The sequence below is a fragment of the Podarcis vaucheri genome, assembly GCF_965113315.1.
Source record: "Podarcis vaucheri genome assembly, chromosome: 3".
Classification (NCBI taxonomy): domain Eukaryota; kingdom Metazoa; phylum Chordata; class Lepidosauria; order Squamata; family Lacertidae; genus Podarcis; species Podarcis vaucheri.
This window is the reverse complement of record NC_138761.1, coordinates 125,489,177-125,504,205: the sequence shown is the minus strand read 5'-3', so window position 1 is coordinate 125,504,205 and position 15,029 is coordinate 125,489,177. Positions and strand designations below refer to the sequence as shown.

The following is a 15,029-nucleotide window of genomic DNA, read 5'->3' as shown; positions in this document are numbered from 1 at the left end:
GTTGAATGAGGTAACTGTTAGGTGGATTTGTAGCTGGTAGACTCACCAAACCCAAAGAGTACTCATTCATGGTTCCTTGTCATCCTGGAAAAAAGTCACAAATGGGGTACAGCAGGGTTCTGTCCTGGGCCTGTTGTTATTCAACGTCTTTATAAATGACTTGGATGAAGGAATTGGGATGCTCGTCAAATTTTCAGATAACACCAAACTGGGAGGGGTACAGAAGACAGAATCAAATTCAAAATGACCATAACAGATTGGAGAACAGGGCACAAGCTAACAAAATGAATTTCAATAGGGTTCAGATCAAGGGAAGAAATAGTATCACTCTATTCTGTCTTAGTCAGACCACACTTGGACTACTGTGTCCAATTCTGGGCATCACAATTTAAGAAGGATGTTGACAAGCTGGAATGTGTGCAGAGGAGGGCAACCAAGATAATCAAGGGTCTGGAAACCAAGCCTTATGAGGAGTGCTTGAAGGAGCTGGGTATGTTTAGCCTGGAAAAGAGGAGATATGATAGCCATCTTCAAACATCTTAAGGGCTGTCACATGGAAGCTGGAGCAAGCTTGTTTCCTCCTACTCCAGAGGGTAGGACTCAAACCAGTGGCTTCAAGTTGCAAGAAAGGAGATTCCAACTAAACATTCGGAAAAACTTTCTGAAGGTAAGAGCTGTTCAGCCGTGGAACAGACTCCCACAAGAGGTGGTGGACTCTCCTTCTTTGGAGGTTTCTAAACAGGTTGGATGGCCATCTCTCATGGATGCTTTAGCTGAGATTCCTGCATTGCAGGGGGTTGGATTAGATGACCCTAGGGCTCCCTTCCAACTCTAAGATTCTAAGATTCTATTCTATTCATGATTTTTGGTTCCCTTGTGAAAGAACGAAAATCATAATACACAAACTGAGTAATATACAAAAGAGAGATATGAAGAGTGGCCTACATCATAGCATGGTTCATAATTTACATACAATCTCAGTGGTGTTTCTAGGACTAAGGTGAAGCTGTGAAGCTCCCTTGTTATTTTTGCTACTGAATGCTTCTATCTTACTATATAGTATTGAAATTTTTTTTTTTTGTACGGTATTATTAAATTGCCTTAGTGTTTGAAATGTATTCATGTTTTCTTTGTTGTAAGCTGCTTTGAGCATGATTTTCTTTTGGGTGTGGAAAAACTGCATACAAATAAAGTGAACAAATACTTATTTGCCCCCCCTCCCCGCCCTGAAATTCTGATAGGTGGACATGATACACTGTTTTGTTTTGAGTTACAGATAGGTAGCCGTGTTGGTCTGCCATAGTCAAAATAAAAAAATTCCTTCCAGTAGCACCTTAAAGACCAACTAAGTTAGTTCTGGGTATGAGCTTTCGTGTGCATGCACACTTGGTATCTGAAGAAGTGTGCATGCACACGAAAGCTCATACCAAGAACTAACTTAGTTGGTCTTTAAGGGTGCTACTGGAAGGAATTTTTTTATTTTATTTTGTTTTGTTATTACATTATGTATTTTGAGTTCTTTACGCTGTAAACTGCCCTGCCTGTGATGATCTTCATTGAAGGGTGTATATAAATTAAAATAAATAATAATTATAATAATAATATCCCTCACATGGCCTGCTGCTGTCACTTGGGCACATCACGGGGTGTGTGTGTGTGTGTGCTGATGTGATGTGTGCACCCACATGCTACAGAGTGGAACTTGGGGGAGGGCGGTGGCCCCTCCATTAAAAATTTGTGGGAGCCCAGTGCCTATGCTCACTATGGGGTGGGGGCTGGGGAAATAATAGTGTCCAAATTTCTTCCTTTTTTAAATTCACCACTTTTACTCCTCACATATCATAGAACTGCAGAGCTGGAAGGGACCCCAGGGGTCATCTAGTCCAACCCCCTGCGGTGCAAGAATCTCAGCTAAAGCACCCAGGACAGGTTGCCTCCTATCTATTGAGTCGGCAGACAAGGGAGATTATACGTATTAGGGTCAGTGCGCCTGGATGTCAACCAGAAAGTCGGTGGTTCGAGCCCAGCCAAGGACAACGCAGGGGGCTGGACTAGATGACCCCCGGGGTCCCTTCCAACTCCGCAATGCAAGAGATACCAAGAGAAAGGAAGAGAGGAGCTCATCTCGGCTTCGCAGCCCCGCCTCGCCTTTCCGGAGCAGCCGGGGCTCCGCGTTCGCCAGCAGTCAGGCGAGGGCTTTGTGTCCCGCGGGAGCCGCCGTAGCGCCGTCGCCTTGGCAACCGAGCCGGGCCCAGCGGCCTTGCGCGGCGCCGCCCGAAGAGAGCCATGGACGCGGCCCACCGAGCCGCCCTGCTCGCCGCCTCCTGCCTCCACACGCCGGTCGACCCGCGCACCAGGGCCCCGGTCGCGCTCTACGAGAGGGAGGGCGGGCGGCCCGCGCCGGGGGGCGGCGAGCGGCAGGTAGGCCCAAAGCGGGGGGGGGGGGGAGGCCGGAGTGGGCGGCGGGAGGGCTGCCCCCTGGTGGCCGCGGGAGGGAACGGCAGGAGGCGCCTTTGCCCTTCCTGCCAGGAAAAGCGGCGCTGGCTGCGGGTCTGGAGGCCAAAGAGCGGAGCAGAGAAGCGCATTGCGATTAATTAAACTTCATAGTCCCTTGTCCCCTGAAGGTCTATTATGCACACTCGCACACAAGCAATGACCACAAAGAAAGAAAAATAATAATAATGAAGAATGCTCCCACCCAGTAATTAGCAGGCAACTCTTTTGCCAAAGAGCAGGGAGGGGGATTAGGCGAGATGGAAGTTAAATCTTCTTCTTGTTTTTGTTTATTTATTTATTTCGCACAATTTATACACCGCTTGATTGTTAAAAACCTCAGAGCTTTTTAGAAAAAGATAAAAGAATAAAATCAAGAAAAATTCACAACCATAGTTTAAAACCTGCAGAGGTTAAAATACTGAAACAGATTAAAATTACCTGAACTTTCTAAGCACCTGGGTAGGCTTGTCTAAACAAAAATTGTTATCTATTTTTTAAGCTTAAAAAGGTAAACGTAAGCTTGCTAGTCACTTTTTACCCAGAAGATTGCCAAGTGACTTACAGCCATGGACACAATGCCTTAAGAGAAGGGAAAATATTGGGGCATGGGGAATTATATATCAGTACATCGTCTAACGTAACATGTATGAAAAAATAAAAGCAACACAACCACCATGTAAATAACTAGGAGAAATCAGCAACCAAAGCTTTTCCAGCTTTGATTGCAATGATTGGAAATCACAAATGCTAGCAGCTAAGAAAAACAGTTGTTAAACCAAATATGCTTAATAAGAAAGAAAGAGAAACACTGAAAGATTGACAGTTCCTCTCAAAATCACCCATGCTTGTGCCTTGAATGAGTGCCGGATTGGCACACATTGAACCAGCAGTGTTTGTATTAGCACAATGAAAACTCTGCGAGTGAAACATGTGGCTCTTGTGCACTTTTGCTTTAAACGGAGGTGGCAGGTCTTTCTGATGTTGGGAGTAACCATGACATTTTTTATATGCTGGGCTGAAAATGCCGACAATCAGATATTGCTGTAGGTCCAGTTTTGTTCTGTATGAGTGGAAGTTGTACCTTGCCAGGCTTTCCTCTCTGGCATGAAGGAGAGTGCATATTGTAAAGTCCGTGTGTCTTTGTGTATGATGGATCAGGCTCTATGACACATGGGTCGTCTTCCTGCCTCCCCTCTTTTCTGCTGCCAATCATGTCACTGGGCTGTCACTTAGAACAAGAAAGGTGGCAGACTGAAAACCAGCTGTTTAATGAGTAGTAGTGTTCTAAGAATAAAAGCTTGCACTTTTAAATTTGTCAACTGCAAAGGTAATAACACTGCAAGTTTCGAAACATTCTAAATTCTTTAACTTGCATTCTCTTTTTTACAGTCAAGTGGTATATAAATTGTATGAAATAAAGGAAAACCGATGGAATCAATTCTAAATGGTTTTACTTCTCTTATTGCATTTTGATTGAAGACATTAGCATAGGTAATGTTTCTGAGAATTTGTAAGTCACAAATACTATAGGAACCAGATGGTATTTGTATACCAAGCCTGCACAAATCTCTTAATGAGCTTTACATCAGAGGAGTCGAAATGAGTTTACGTGCAGCTAACCAGAAAGGTGCATAGTGTTGTAGTATATCTGTTGCTGAAATGCAATTATTCACTTGAAATTAGAAATAAAAATGGATTTAAATGTTTATTACAGTTGAGCAATTTTGGCTACAGGATGATGTCATGCAGATTGGACCCTACTTTTACCATTTCTCAGCAGTTTTCAATGCTGAGAGGCGCCAGGTTTCACAGTTGATGGCACCTACCACTTGACCAAATTACTAGCATTTTATACTTATTTCTCCAAGGGGAATGAAAACATTATAATAATATTCTGTTTCAGGATAGTTTGAGTCCTGAGAGACAGCAGCTTTGTACTGGACAAGCCGATTGCAGAGACTGGATAGACCTCTCCAAAATGTACCTTTCAAATCAAGAATATTATTTAAAGCTGGAAGAGCTTAAGTACGCTCACCTGGAGACCATGGCAAAATTGGAAAACATGTATCGGAATAAACTGTATCTAAAAGATGTTCAACCTTTAACAAATGTGGATGTGACCCATAGTATGAATGATAGGTATGGATTATAATCTATTTTTGTAGTATTATTTCTCTGAAGATGGTAAATATGCAGTTACAGGCAGCAACCCTTTTAAGGATTGACACATGATTGCTGACGTGCAGCTCTTTTGGACCTGGAAGAGGGCAGAATGAGGGATGGGGGCTGAACAGGGCATAATGGGGTGGGGTGTTCTTATGTGTGCTCTGCTGACACGTGCAGGGGCCAGGAACGGAGCCCCTGCATGAAATAGTTTCTGCCTGTATATTATGGAGGAATCTGCATGCTGATAATATCACCAAAACTGTGTTTTATATACTATATGCCAACAGCTTAATTTTTTTAAACTGCCGAAGAACCTTCAGTTCTAGATTTTTGTATCTGGCCACACTTGTCTCCCTGCAGGTAACTCAGAAAGAACAGCTGAACAAGGAAGAGAACTGAGTATTGTGTGAATGTGTGTGTGTTTCTTGCCTTGATTTGTTTGAAAATATTCTTAATTGTAGGATAAACTGCTTAATCCTGCTGAAAACGTCAGAATTGGTTCAACTATTGTGGTATACAATAGGTTATATATAGATATACATATAGATGTCGGAAGGTAATTATTTAACTTTCAGAGTTACTGAGTGTGTAACACTGCTAATTGCTTAACTATGCTTAAGCAATTGGGAGGGCAGGGTTGCATCCACTTTCTTCCCCACTCGATCCTTTTGGACTGGAGTGTAAATTCTTCCTGGGGATTTAGCACCAATTAACTATTACGTCTGATGGTGGCATTAGCTGCTGCTAGACTAACCAGGCTTCCTGCTTACACCAGAATCTGAAGCCATGGCTTAGGACAGAAATACTGAAATGGGACTGAAATTAATTTTTGGGAACATAGTATGCGGCTTTAATACCAGGTCAACCCATTGATTCATCTAGCCCCATATTGCCTCACTGACTGGGAGCAGCTCTCCAGAGTTTCCAGTTGGCTTCTTTCCAGCAGCACCTGAAAATTCCAAGGATTGAACCGGGGACATTCTGCATGCAAAGCAGAGGCTCTGCTAATCAGCTGTGGCTTATCATAGCTATTCATAGTAACAAAGTACTTTTGCATAGGGTTTTCCAAAGGTTTTAGAACACTGTGCAGATATTCCTTAGGGAGCACCTTCTAAAATTAATGTTCAGTTTTGCTAATAGGAATACTTCTTACTTTTACTTCTATTCTCTGTCTTACAGGAGACCAGTGATGCGAATTCTGATCGCAGACATAAAGCTAACAGCCAGCCTATGGTTGCTTGGTCCTAACACAAATATTTCACTAAACTCTACATTTTATCATAAGGAACAAATGCAGTTTATGTCGCTTTTGATCACCCAGTTTGGGGAGAGCTATTTTTCAGGCTTCTGGTAACAAAGGCATAGCCCAACCTGCTATACTGGTGGGATTCTTTAGACTTAAATGCTCCTGCATTCTGTTATTCATCAAAGCAGTCTGGTTATATTTTGCTGCTTGCAGAAAACTAACCTTCACGTTTTTATTTCCTTTTAGATCTTGGGAGCCAAGCCCTTTTCAACCTCAGAATATGTGTAAATCATTTTCTGAGCCTGATTTGAACAATTCTTTTAATTCAGATTTATCTCATATATCTGATAAAGAATTAGAGTTAGAAGACAGTGAAGACAGATCACTAACATTTGGTAAGGAGCAAGCTGAAAATTCATGGGACGGGTCATCTTTGGAGGACTATTCTCACTGCAACCAAAGTATTTTATCCAAATTACAGACTTTGAGGAAGAGCAGGAGGAAGAAAAAAAAGTGGTCCCCAAAGATCACAATACCTGAGCCTTTCCAGATGACTATCAGAGAAGCTAAGATAAAACAACAGAACATAAAGTCAAAGTCACTGATTGAACTGGAAAATAACTTGCTGAAGAAAGAATTGGAGGAGGAAGCAGAATGTCAAAAGAAATTCCGAGCCCATCCAGTGCCTGCTTATGTCTTTTTCCCTCTCTATCATGATATTATGCAGCAAAATGAAGAACGTAGAAAGTCACTAAGAGAGAGGAGGCGAGAGATCCTTCTAGCTACACAAAAGCCATTTCAGTTTATTGAGCGGGAAGCACAAAAGAAAGAAATGAAGAAAATGCAGTTGAAGGACGTTTCTTCATCAGAAAAGAAAGCAAAAGTATTCAAAGCAAAGCCAGTTCCTAAATTTGTTTATAGTTCAGAAATTAATGAGAAGCTAAAGGAGAAAGAGCTTTATAGAGATATTAGAATTCAGATGAGATCAGAAGAGCTTCTGCGCAATTCATCTCTCCCTAACAGTAGGTTAGGAAACAGAGGCATTAATAAGAATAGGCAGCAAAATCATCTTGAGCTGACTAAAGAAGTAGAGCACAAACCAAAGACCAAAGCCAAGGTCCCAGATTTTGAAATTTTACATCAAAAATTCCTGAAGCGGCTTCAGAGACAGAAGAATGTGAAACACATTACAGCCTGTGAACCCTTCAATCTCTGTACACCAAATATAGCATCCAACAAAGAGAAAATTCTTGAGGACATTCAAATGGATGAAGAAAAATTAAAGGAAACACGCTGGCCCTATGCTTCTTCAAGAGCTAAGCCTCAAATGAGGTCTTTGAATGCAAATTCATCTCCTTTAGGCTGTGAAGAATCTGTATCTCCCAGAATTACAGAATCTACAAGACGACGACTACAAGCAGTCAGGTGAGCTGTTCACAGGCCTGGACTGATGTAATTGTCGTTAGTTTAATTTCAGGTTTCTTGTGGAAAATAAAACCATGTTGATGCAATAAGGTAGTAAATACTTGTTTTAGTTATCGCTGCATATCTTAAGTGAAGTTAAAACTACGATCCACATGGGATTAATAAACTATTATTCTCTGTTTATAATAGTTTTACTAATTGCATGTGGATTTTTTTTATATAAGTAATTTTTATTGGTTTTCGTATCTGTTTACCAACATATAAGTAGACAACTAAACATAATCATGTTAATCATATTAATTTTGGTTTTTGATAATGAAATATGAAGATTATCTTTGAATGTGTGAAATTCATGCTATTTTGGAGAGGAATTCAGTGTTGCAGTAAGGCAATCATTTCATCAGAGCAAGCATTTCAGATGAAATGAACCCCCCTTTTCTTCCTCCATGTGCTGTTCTGGGGCTTTCAGGGAATGGGGGTGGCGGATGGGGAAGTCCATCTCCTCCCCATAATTGTTTTAAGCCACACTCCATTGTCAGCAGCTGATTTTGCGTCCCCTCTTCCCAGATCTTGTGTCTGGTGTTGGGGCACCAGTCACTTTGCCCTAGTTACACAGCTGACAAGACCAAGGGGGCCAACCATTTCCTACATCAGTCTTCTGATGTAGTGGTTGTAGCAATGGATGTCTCCAGAGAACTGTGGATGGATGGTTGGCTATGCTCTCTTTTAGGGTAAGAGTATTATAGAAAGTACATTCTTACATTGCATGCATGTCTGAACTCACATGCATGTCCCACACTCGTGTATTCATACACACACTACTGAGAGGTTTAGGATCCTTTGATCGAGTTATGATGTGCATCCGTTGTGCCCACAAGAAGTTCCTACACCAGAGGTGTATTATATGAATTGAAAGTGTCAGAATAGATAAATGTTGCTTCAGAAAGCAAAATTACAATTTAAGCAGGCAAAGAGTGAGTGAAAGAATCCTGAACTGTTCTCAAAAGCCTGTAGAAAATGAGCATGACAATTTCACCACAGAACCCACACTAATAGCAAGTCAAGAAATGGAGCAGGGGAAGGTAGACTTGTCCTTGAAGCAAAGGTTGTGTTGTTTCCTTTGGAGTGCTAAGTAAGAATTCTTTCCTGGAGCTTGGAGAGCTAACTAACCATTGAAAATCTAGGGTTCTTGTAAAAATTTTAGCCAATTCATTCTAATGGAGAAGGAAGGGAGCTCTGAGATGAGCAATTCCTATAATTTTAGTATTTCTGTTGTTCTGTTGTTTCTTCCCAGAGTTTCCTGCCTATTTCCCATTTTCTTTATTTTGCTTAATAAAAAGTTGAAAGGATCTAGTGAGCAATGACTGAACTGTTTATCCTTGTTTACTTCCTGTCTTAAAGTTACCTTACTATTATCGTGACGGCATCCATTCAGGTGTTGATTAGATGTTATTAGTTGCTAGATTTACACGTGCTGATATTTACACAAGGTATTTGAGCTCAGGATGTCTCTTCAGTGCCTTCCAGGGCATATTTTTGAGATACGGCTGGTACCAGCCTCAAGAAAGTTCATAATGGGGATCTCCTGTTATATTAAGTTATGCCAACCTTCTTACTCATTCCATATATCTACAAAAATAAGTCATAGAAAAAGTTGAGATTGACACATACCCATTCACATCATTTTTTATTAAATGTATCACAAGACTAACAAAATATTCCAGCAATTCAAAAGAAAGAAAGAAAAACAATTGCGCACGATTATGTATAAGGGTAAAGAGATAAAACATATTTTTAAATAATAAAAAATATACTTATACAAAAGAGGCAACATGGCAACATTCCAAGACAGGACACAGGCACCAGATGAAGTAATATTTGGGTGGGATTTGCCATCTGTGTGAAGTACATTACTTCTTGGTCTGGGTAAATGTATCCTTGAGAAAGTCTATAAAGCCTTTTCTCAATTTAAATTTATTTCGTTCTGCTTTATTTTGTTATTCAGGGAGTCAGCTGAGGAAAAAAGAAAGGTAGAAGAAGAGAAGAAGAAAAATAGAACAAAACAAAAAGAAAGAGCAAGAAAGCTACAGAGACTTATATACACCCGGGCTGAGGCAAATGATCCCCATCAAAGTCTAGCTCAGATGCATAAATCGAAGTTTAAAATACTCAGGTATTCTGCTAATGTAGCCTCCAAATCCTGACCCAATAGGTGCAAGATCAGATTAGTTCAGTAGCAGGCCCTCAAAGTGTGTAACATAGTTTAGTCTTGCTGCTTCTATTTTTATTTTGCTCTGAAAGTTCATGATTAAATTCCATACCATTTCCATGTCATGGTATATTAAAAAAACAGGAAACATGAAAAGCAGAGAATGAAAGAATATCTCCAGGAGCTGGAAGAAATGGAAGAAAGAGTGAAAAAGAGGCCACTGTTGTTGGAACAAGCGACACAGGTTATTGACATCTCTCATATATTGGGGTGCCAGCTTTCTTCTTTATCTGATGATCAAGAATTGTTATTGAGGTGATGCAAGTTATGCCACCTTCCCAGGCTCCTGTCTCCCATTGCATCACTTCTGTATGCCTCATTTCATTTGTCTGTGCTTTCTCAACCAGCAATGATTGCTGCCTTCCTGGTTATAATTGTGTACAGTAATGTCCCAGTTAAGCTGTCTTATTTTATACTCTGCATTCCTAATCCACCCACCACAGTGTGAAGAGTAGAGGAGATGCCACTTAATTTAACTGTGATTATTTACACTTGTTTCGTTTGCTTGCTTGATTTCTAGTCTGCCTTTTGATCCAGAAGGATCCCAAGCGGCTTACTTAAAATAATGCAACAACATTAGGTCTGCTTCTTCCATTTCTGGCACATGGTATTGCTCTATGGTAGTATGTCTTCCCTTCTACCTAAGGCTGCAAGTTAAGGGCAGAGATGGATGAACCAGCCCTAGCTGAGCAGATATGTAATCTAAACGTTTAATATATTTAACATGTAATTTAAACATTTAATGTGTTTGCTGGCGCAGAGGTGTTGAGTACCAAATTTAAAATGCCACTGTCTAAAGCTTTGTGTTTGTGTTCCACAACATTTTCATGCTCTGAGGTCATGGATGTTTGGCAACCAATGTACACATCCACAGCCGTATACAGTGGTACCTCAGGTTACAGACGCTTCAGGTCACAGACTCCACTAACCCAGAAATAGTACCTTGGGTTAAGAACTTTGCTTCAGGATGAGAACAGAAATTGTGCGGTGGCGGTGCAGCGGCATCATTAGCTAAAGTGGTGCTTCAGGTTAAGAACAGTTTCAGGGTGAGAACAGACCTCCAGAATGGATTAAGTTCCTAACCTGAGGTACCACTGTATATTCTTTATATTTAAGAGTATCTTATTAATGTATTTTGTTATTCTTTTACTTTACCTCTCCTAAAATATAGAAAAATGCACGAATAGCAGCTGAGAAGCATTACTCCGGTATTCTTCGAGAGCTGGGACTATGTGAAGAGTTTGTTTCAAAGAAAGGTGAAACAGCTACAGAAATGCTTTTGCAGGACCATTCCAGTGGTGGCTCTGACATTTTGACAGCAGACGGCGAAAGGTAAATACTGCCAGTGGTTGCCATAGATCAGGATAGGCAACTTGTGGCTTTCCAGATGTTGTTGGACTCCAACTGCCAGCAACTGCCCAGCCAAGGTGGCCCAAGGTTCAAGGACGATGGAAGCCGTGGTCTAACAAAATTGGGAGGGATGCAGATTCCCCATCCCTGCCCTAGATGTTTTAAGAGGGAGACTGACAACTTTAATCTCAAACTGCCCCTTTTGCTGTAGTTTATTCTAATAGCGCAGAACTCTAAAATCCAAAGCCTCATGTGCATGTGGTATGTCTGCACCTCCTCTCTGGAGAGAGACTTAAATCTCCATTGGGTGACAGCATCATGTGAGTCAGCATCAACTTCCCCTTCCTCTTTTTCCTCTTCTGGCCCCCATGCTATCCCAGTCTGGTCTAGTGGGTTCCCCAACTCTCCAGAGCACATTTGGGGAGCATGCAGGGGACTACATGGGAAATGGTGGGAGGTCTGTCCTGCCAGCTGTGGTCATTCTACTGGCAGATGGACTGTTGGATTTCACCCATTGAAAAGAATGTGAAAATATTCACAGCCCTTATACCTGCAGTTGATTGGTGGATTGAAGAACTGATAGTAAAAGTACTCAAAGTAAAGCAAACTGCCAAAACCTAAAAGTCCACGGATGCTTCCTCTAGCTGGGATTACACTAAGTGTGCATTTCCTTTTTTACTCAGTTATTAGGTTATTACATCAGAACTGCAAGAACTGGAATGGGCAAGGTAATCAAGCAGCTTTTGGAAGATCAACAGCAGACTTGGAGCTCTCTAGTGGACATGACAATAGCTGCCCTTGTTTTTCAGGAGTGTTCCCTAGAATGGAGGGGCTGTGAGGCCACCCCCTGAACCATCCCATATATACCAATCATGTTGGAACATTAGTAATTTTAGCTTGATAACTTCTAATTGAGCTGACCTCGCTGGGCTTGTGGCTGATTATTCTATGAAGACTGACTGGCACTTGGAGCTAGAGCTAGGTCCATGAGTATGAGGACCAACCACATGCATGGCTCCAATATTGGGGTGCTGATTTTAAAAACAAGGCTATTCTGTATATTGCTTCACACAGAAAGCAGGCTGCTGGGTGACTTGCTTCAGGATGTCCTCAAGAAAGGTCACAGTGATGGTTTTATCACTTACTGTCTTCTTACAGTCAAGATGGAAAAGGGCAGGCATTTAGAGTTTGCATGCTTCTCCAGGGATTCCTTGTTCTTGTGGGCTTACGATCCATTTTATCTGGGGGACAGTGATCTTCTGTGCCAGTGCACCCTTTGAATATACGTGCATGGCAGCCTGATGGCTTCTTTGTTCATGAAGCATTCTGAGATTGATGGTTTTGTCTCTGCAGATGCCTCCTTTGAGGGTATCTGAGGGTGCAGGGCACATGGGTGGGGAGGAAAAGTGGAGGGGACCTGCTGCACAAAGCATAAATCCTTGCACTGATGGACCTGTGACTTAGTGCTGCATTGGATGCAAGCCATAATGCTACACAAGTTGAAACTAATTTTTACAATGCAATAACATTGTCACCAGTGCAATAACACGAAATCACACCAGTTGACAAATTTGAAAATAGCTCCTTCTGGCTGTGATCTGATTGGGTCATAATATGTATTCAGCTGTTCTTCAGAGCATGCCAATGGGCAGTGTTTTTCTTCTGTTTCTCCTGTAGTGATAATGAAAATAAAGCAGGAGATGGAGAATCTGAGAGAGAATGGGAGAGCTCACAGCTCCCTTCTGCCCAGTCTTGTGGAGAGGAGGATGGTGATGAGGAGGAGGATGTGGAAGCCTCTGAAGAGGAGGTGGACATGGAAGCTCAGCCAGATCACAATGGCCAGGAGGCTCCTGAATATGAAAGTGAAAACAATGAACAAGCTGCCACAGAAAAATCCAGTGATGATGAAGGCTAACTGAAATAGATGGCTGCTTCCATGTTGTGTGGGTTTTGGTGTTTTGAATTTATTCTGTTGTTCCAAATAATAATATAAGAGATGGAGAAAATGAGACAACTGGTGCAAATAGATTTTTGAAGCATTTTTAATGTGCTGATCAGCTGTGAGTTTTCAACTGGCTTATTTATTAAATTTGTAGACTCCCCTATATCTGCAAGTCTCAGGGTGGTTCCCAGGATAAAATCAATATAAAACCACAAAATTCACAATCAATCAAAACAAAAACAACCCAATAATCCTTCCCCCACATTTTAAAAAGACATAGGATGTCATTCATCCAAAGGCCTGGTTAAAGAGGAATGTTTTTGCCTGGCAACTAATGGTGTATAATGAAGGCCCCAGGCAAGCCTCCCTGGGGAGAGCAATCCACAGATGGGGAACCACTGCCTGTTCTTGTGTTCCCACTCTCTGGATCTCGTGGAGGAGGCACACGAAGAAGGGCCTCAGAAGATGATCTCAGGGGCTGGATAGGTCCATATAGAAAGAGGTGGATCTTTGAAGTACAGTGGTGCCCCGCAAGACGAATGCCTCGCAAGATGGAAAACTCGCTAGACGAAAGAGTTTTCCGTTTTGGAGGTGCTTCGCAAAACGAATCTCCTATGGGCTTGCTTTGCAAGACGACAATGTCTTGCGAGTTCCTGCTGGTTTTTTCCTCTCCCCCCCTATTCTAAGCCGCTAAGCCGCTTATCAGCTGATCCAATCAGCAGATAAGACGCTAATAGCGCTAACCCGCTAATCCGTCAATGGGCTTGCTTTGCAAGACGAAAAAACCGCTAGACGAAGAGAATCACAGAACGGATTCTTTTCGTCTTGCGAGGCACCACTGTATTGTTGTCCTGAGCCGTTTAGGGCTTTGTAGGTTAAAACCAGCACTTTTAATTGGGCCCAGAAACTAATTGGTAGCCAGAGCAGTTGGACCAGGATTGGTGTAATATGCTCAAACTGTCTTGCCCCAGTGAGCAACCTGGCCGCTGAATTCTGCACCAGCTGAAGTTTCTGAACTGCCTTCAGAGGCAGCCCTACATATAATGCATTGCAGTAATCCAACCTAGAGGTTACCAGAGCATAGGCAACAGTAGTTAGGCTATCCCTGTCCAGATAGTGGGCCACCAGCCAAAGCTGATGGAAGGCTCTCTGGGCCACTGAAGCCACCTTTCATTTACTCCTTTTATTATAAAAAGCAAAGGTAGCTGTGTTGGTCCCTAAGGGGGAAAAAAACCCCTCCAAAATCTCCAGTTTGCAATTCCTTATTAGGACAAATCGAAATATCACAAAGCAGTGGCAAGCATTTGTGTTTTCCAAAATTCTTAATCAGGCAAGATATTACATAGAGCAAGGGCAGGGGAATGAGGCAAAATAAGCAAGTATAAAGCATATAGATTTTAGTAGAGGTGTGCCTCAGCTGTGTGTAGAGGCTGAATAACAAGGTGAATTAGGCTGATTTGAGGTATCCCCCCCCCCAAGCTGAAGCACAATGTATATAATCCCCCTTCTCAAAACTGAGTAAGTGCTCCCGCAAGGCCATGTGATTTTCTGCTTGTTTTGTACAGAATAGTTCTGTTTTTTGTATACCTCTCTTTCTCTAGGTCCATGGGCTTTGTAAAACACGAGACTGCCAAAAATGTTGCTTGTAGAGCCCTGAAGAAATTTGGATTGAATTTTGTTAAAGCACAGCAGCAGAGGATACTTTTTAAAAGTTAAAATTTACATCTTATAAATTCTTTGTTGCCCTGCTTTAATCAAACCATAAGAAAGCTCTCCAGGCCATTTTCTAGAGAGCCTCATATTGTGAGGCCTGTATCAGACGTCTGAAGGCCTATCTTGGAGGACACAAACAGCCACATTAAATTTTTTTAAAATGTAGAAGCAAGAATACACATCACATGGACCTTCTTTCTTTAAGAAAGAGCAAGAGACAGTCCCCTTTGAAAAGATGCAACTGCTGTGGCTTTGGGTGTTTTAGTTGGCCCACTGAAGTCATTGCCCTAATATAGATTATGAAGGAAAGTTACAGCACAAACTCCAACTGGACAGGCTTTGTCTGCAATTTGGCAAGTCCTAGGTATTTTTTGATTCTACACCATAGAGCTCTGTTTTATATAATGCAGCTTGGAATCCAA

General features: G+C 41.8%; 1 protein-coding gene across 3 annotated transcripts; it reads left to right on the top strand.

Moving 5' to 3' along the window:
- The first annotated feature begins 2,239 nt into the window (after window positions 1-2,239).
- Window positions 2,240-13,122, top strand: FAM161A (FAM161 centrosomal protein A). Of its 3 annotated transcripts, none has more exons than XM_082216363.1 (7): window positions 2,243-2,421; window positions 4,400-4,635; window positions 6,155-7,333; window positions 9,339-9,506; window positions 9,687-9,786; window positions 10,774-10,934; window positions 12,630-13,122. In XM_082216363.1, the coding sequence occupies exons 1-7, from the start codon at window positions 2,287-2,289 to the stop codon at window positions 12,865-12,867; spliced, it is 2,217 nt and encodes a 738-aa protein (XP_082072489.1). In that variant the 5' UTR covers window positions 2,243-2,286; the 3' UTR covers window positions 12,868-13,122. The 3 variants fall into 3 exon arrangements, with proteins under 3 accessions (XP_082072490.1, XP_082072489.1, XP_082072491.1); XM_082216365.1 differs by lacking the exon at window positions 2,243-2,421 and adding an exon at window positions 3,974-4,123; XM_082216364.1 differs by lacking the exon at window positions 9,339-9,506 and having other exon boundaries at window positions 2,240-2,421.
- Window positions 13,123-15,029: the final 1,907 nt, after the last annotated feature.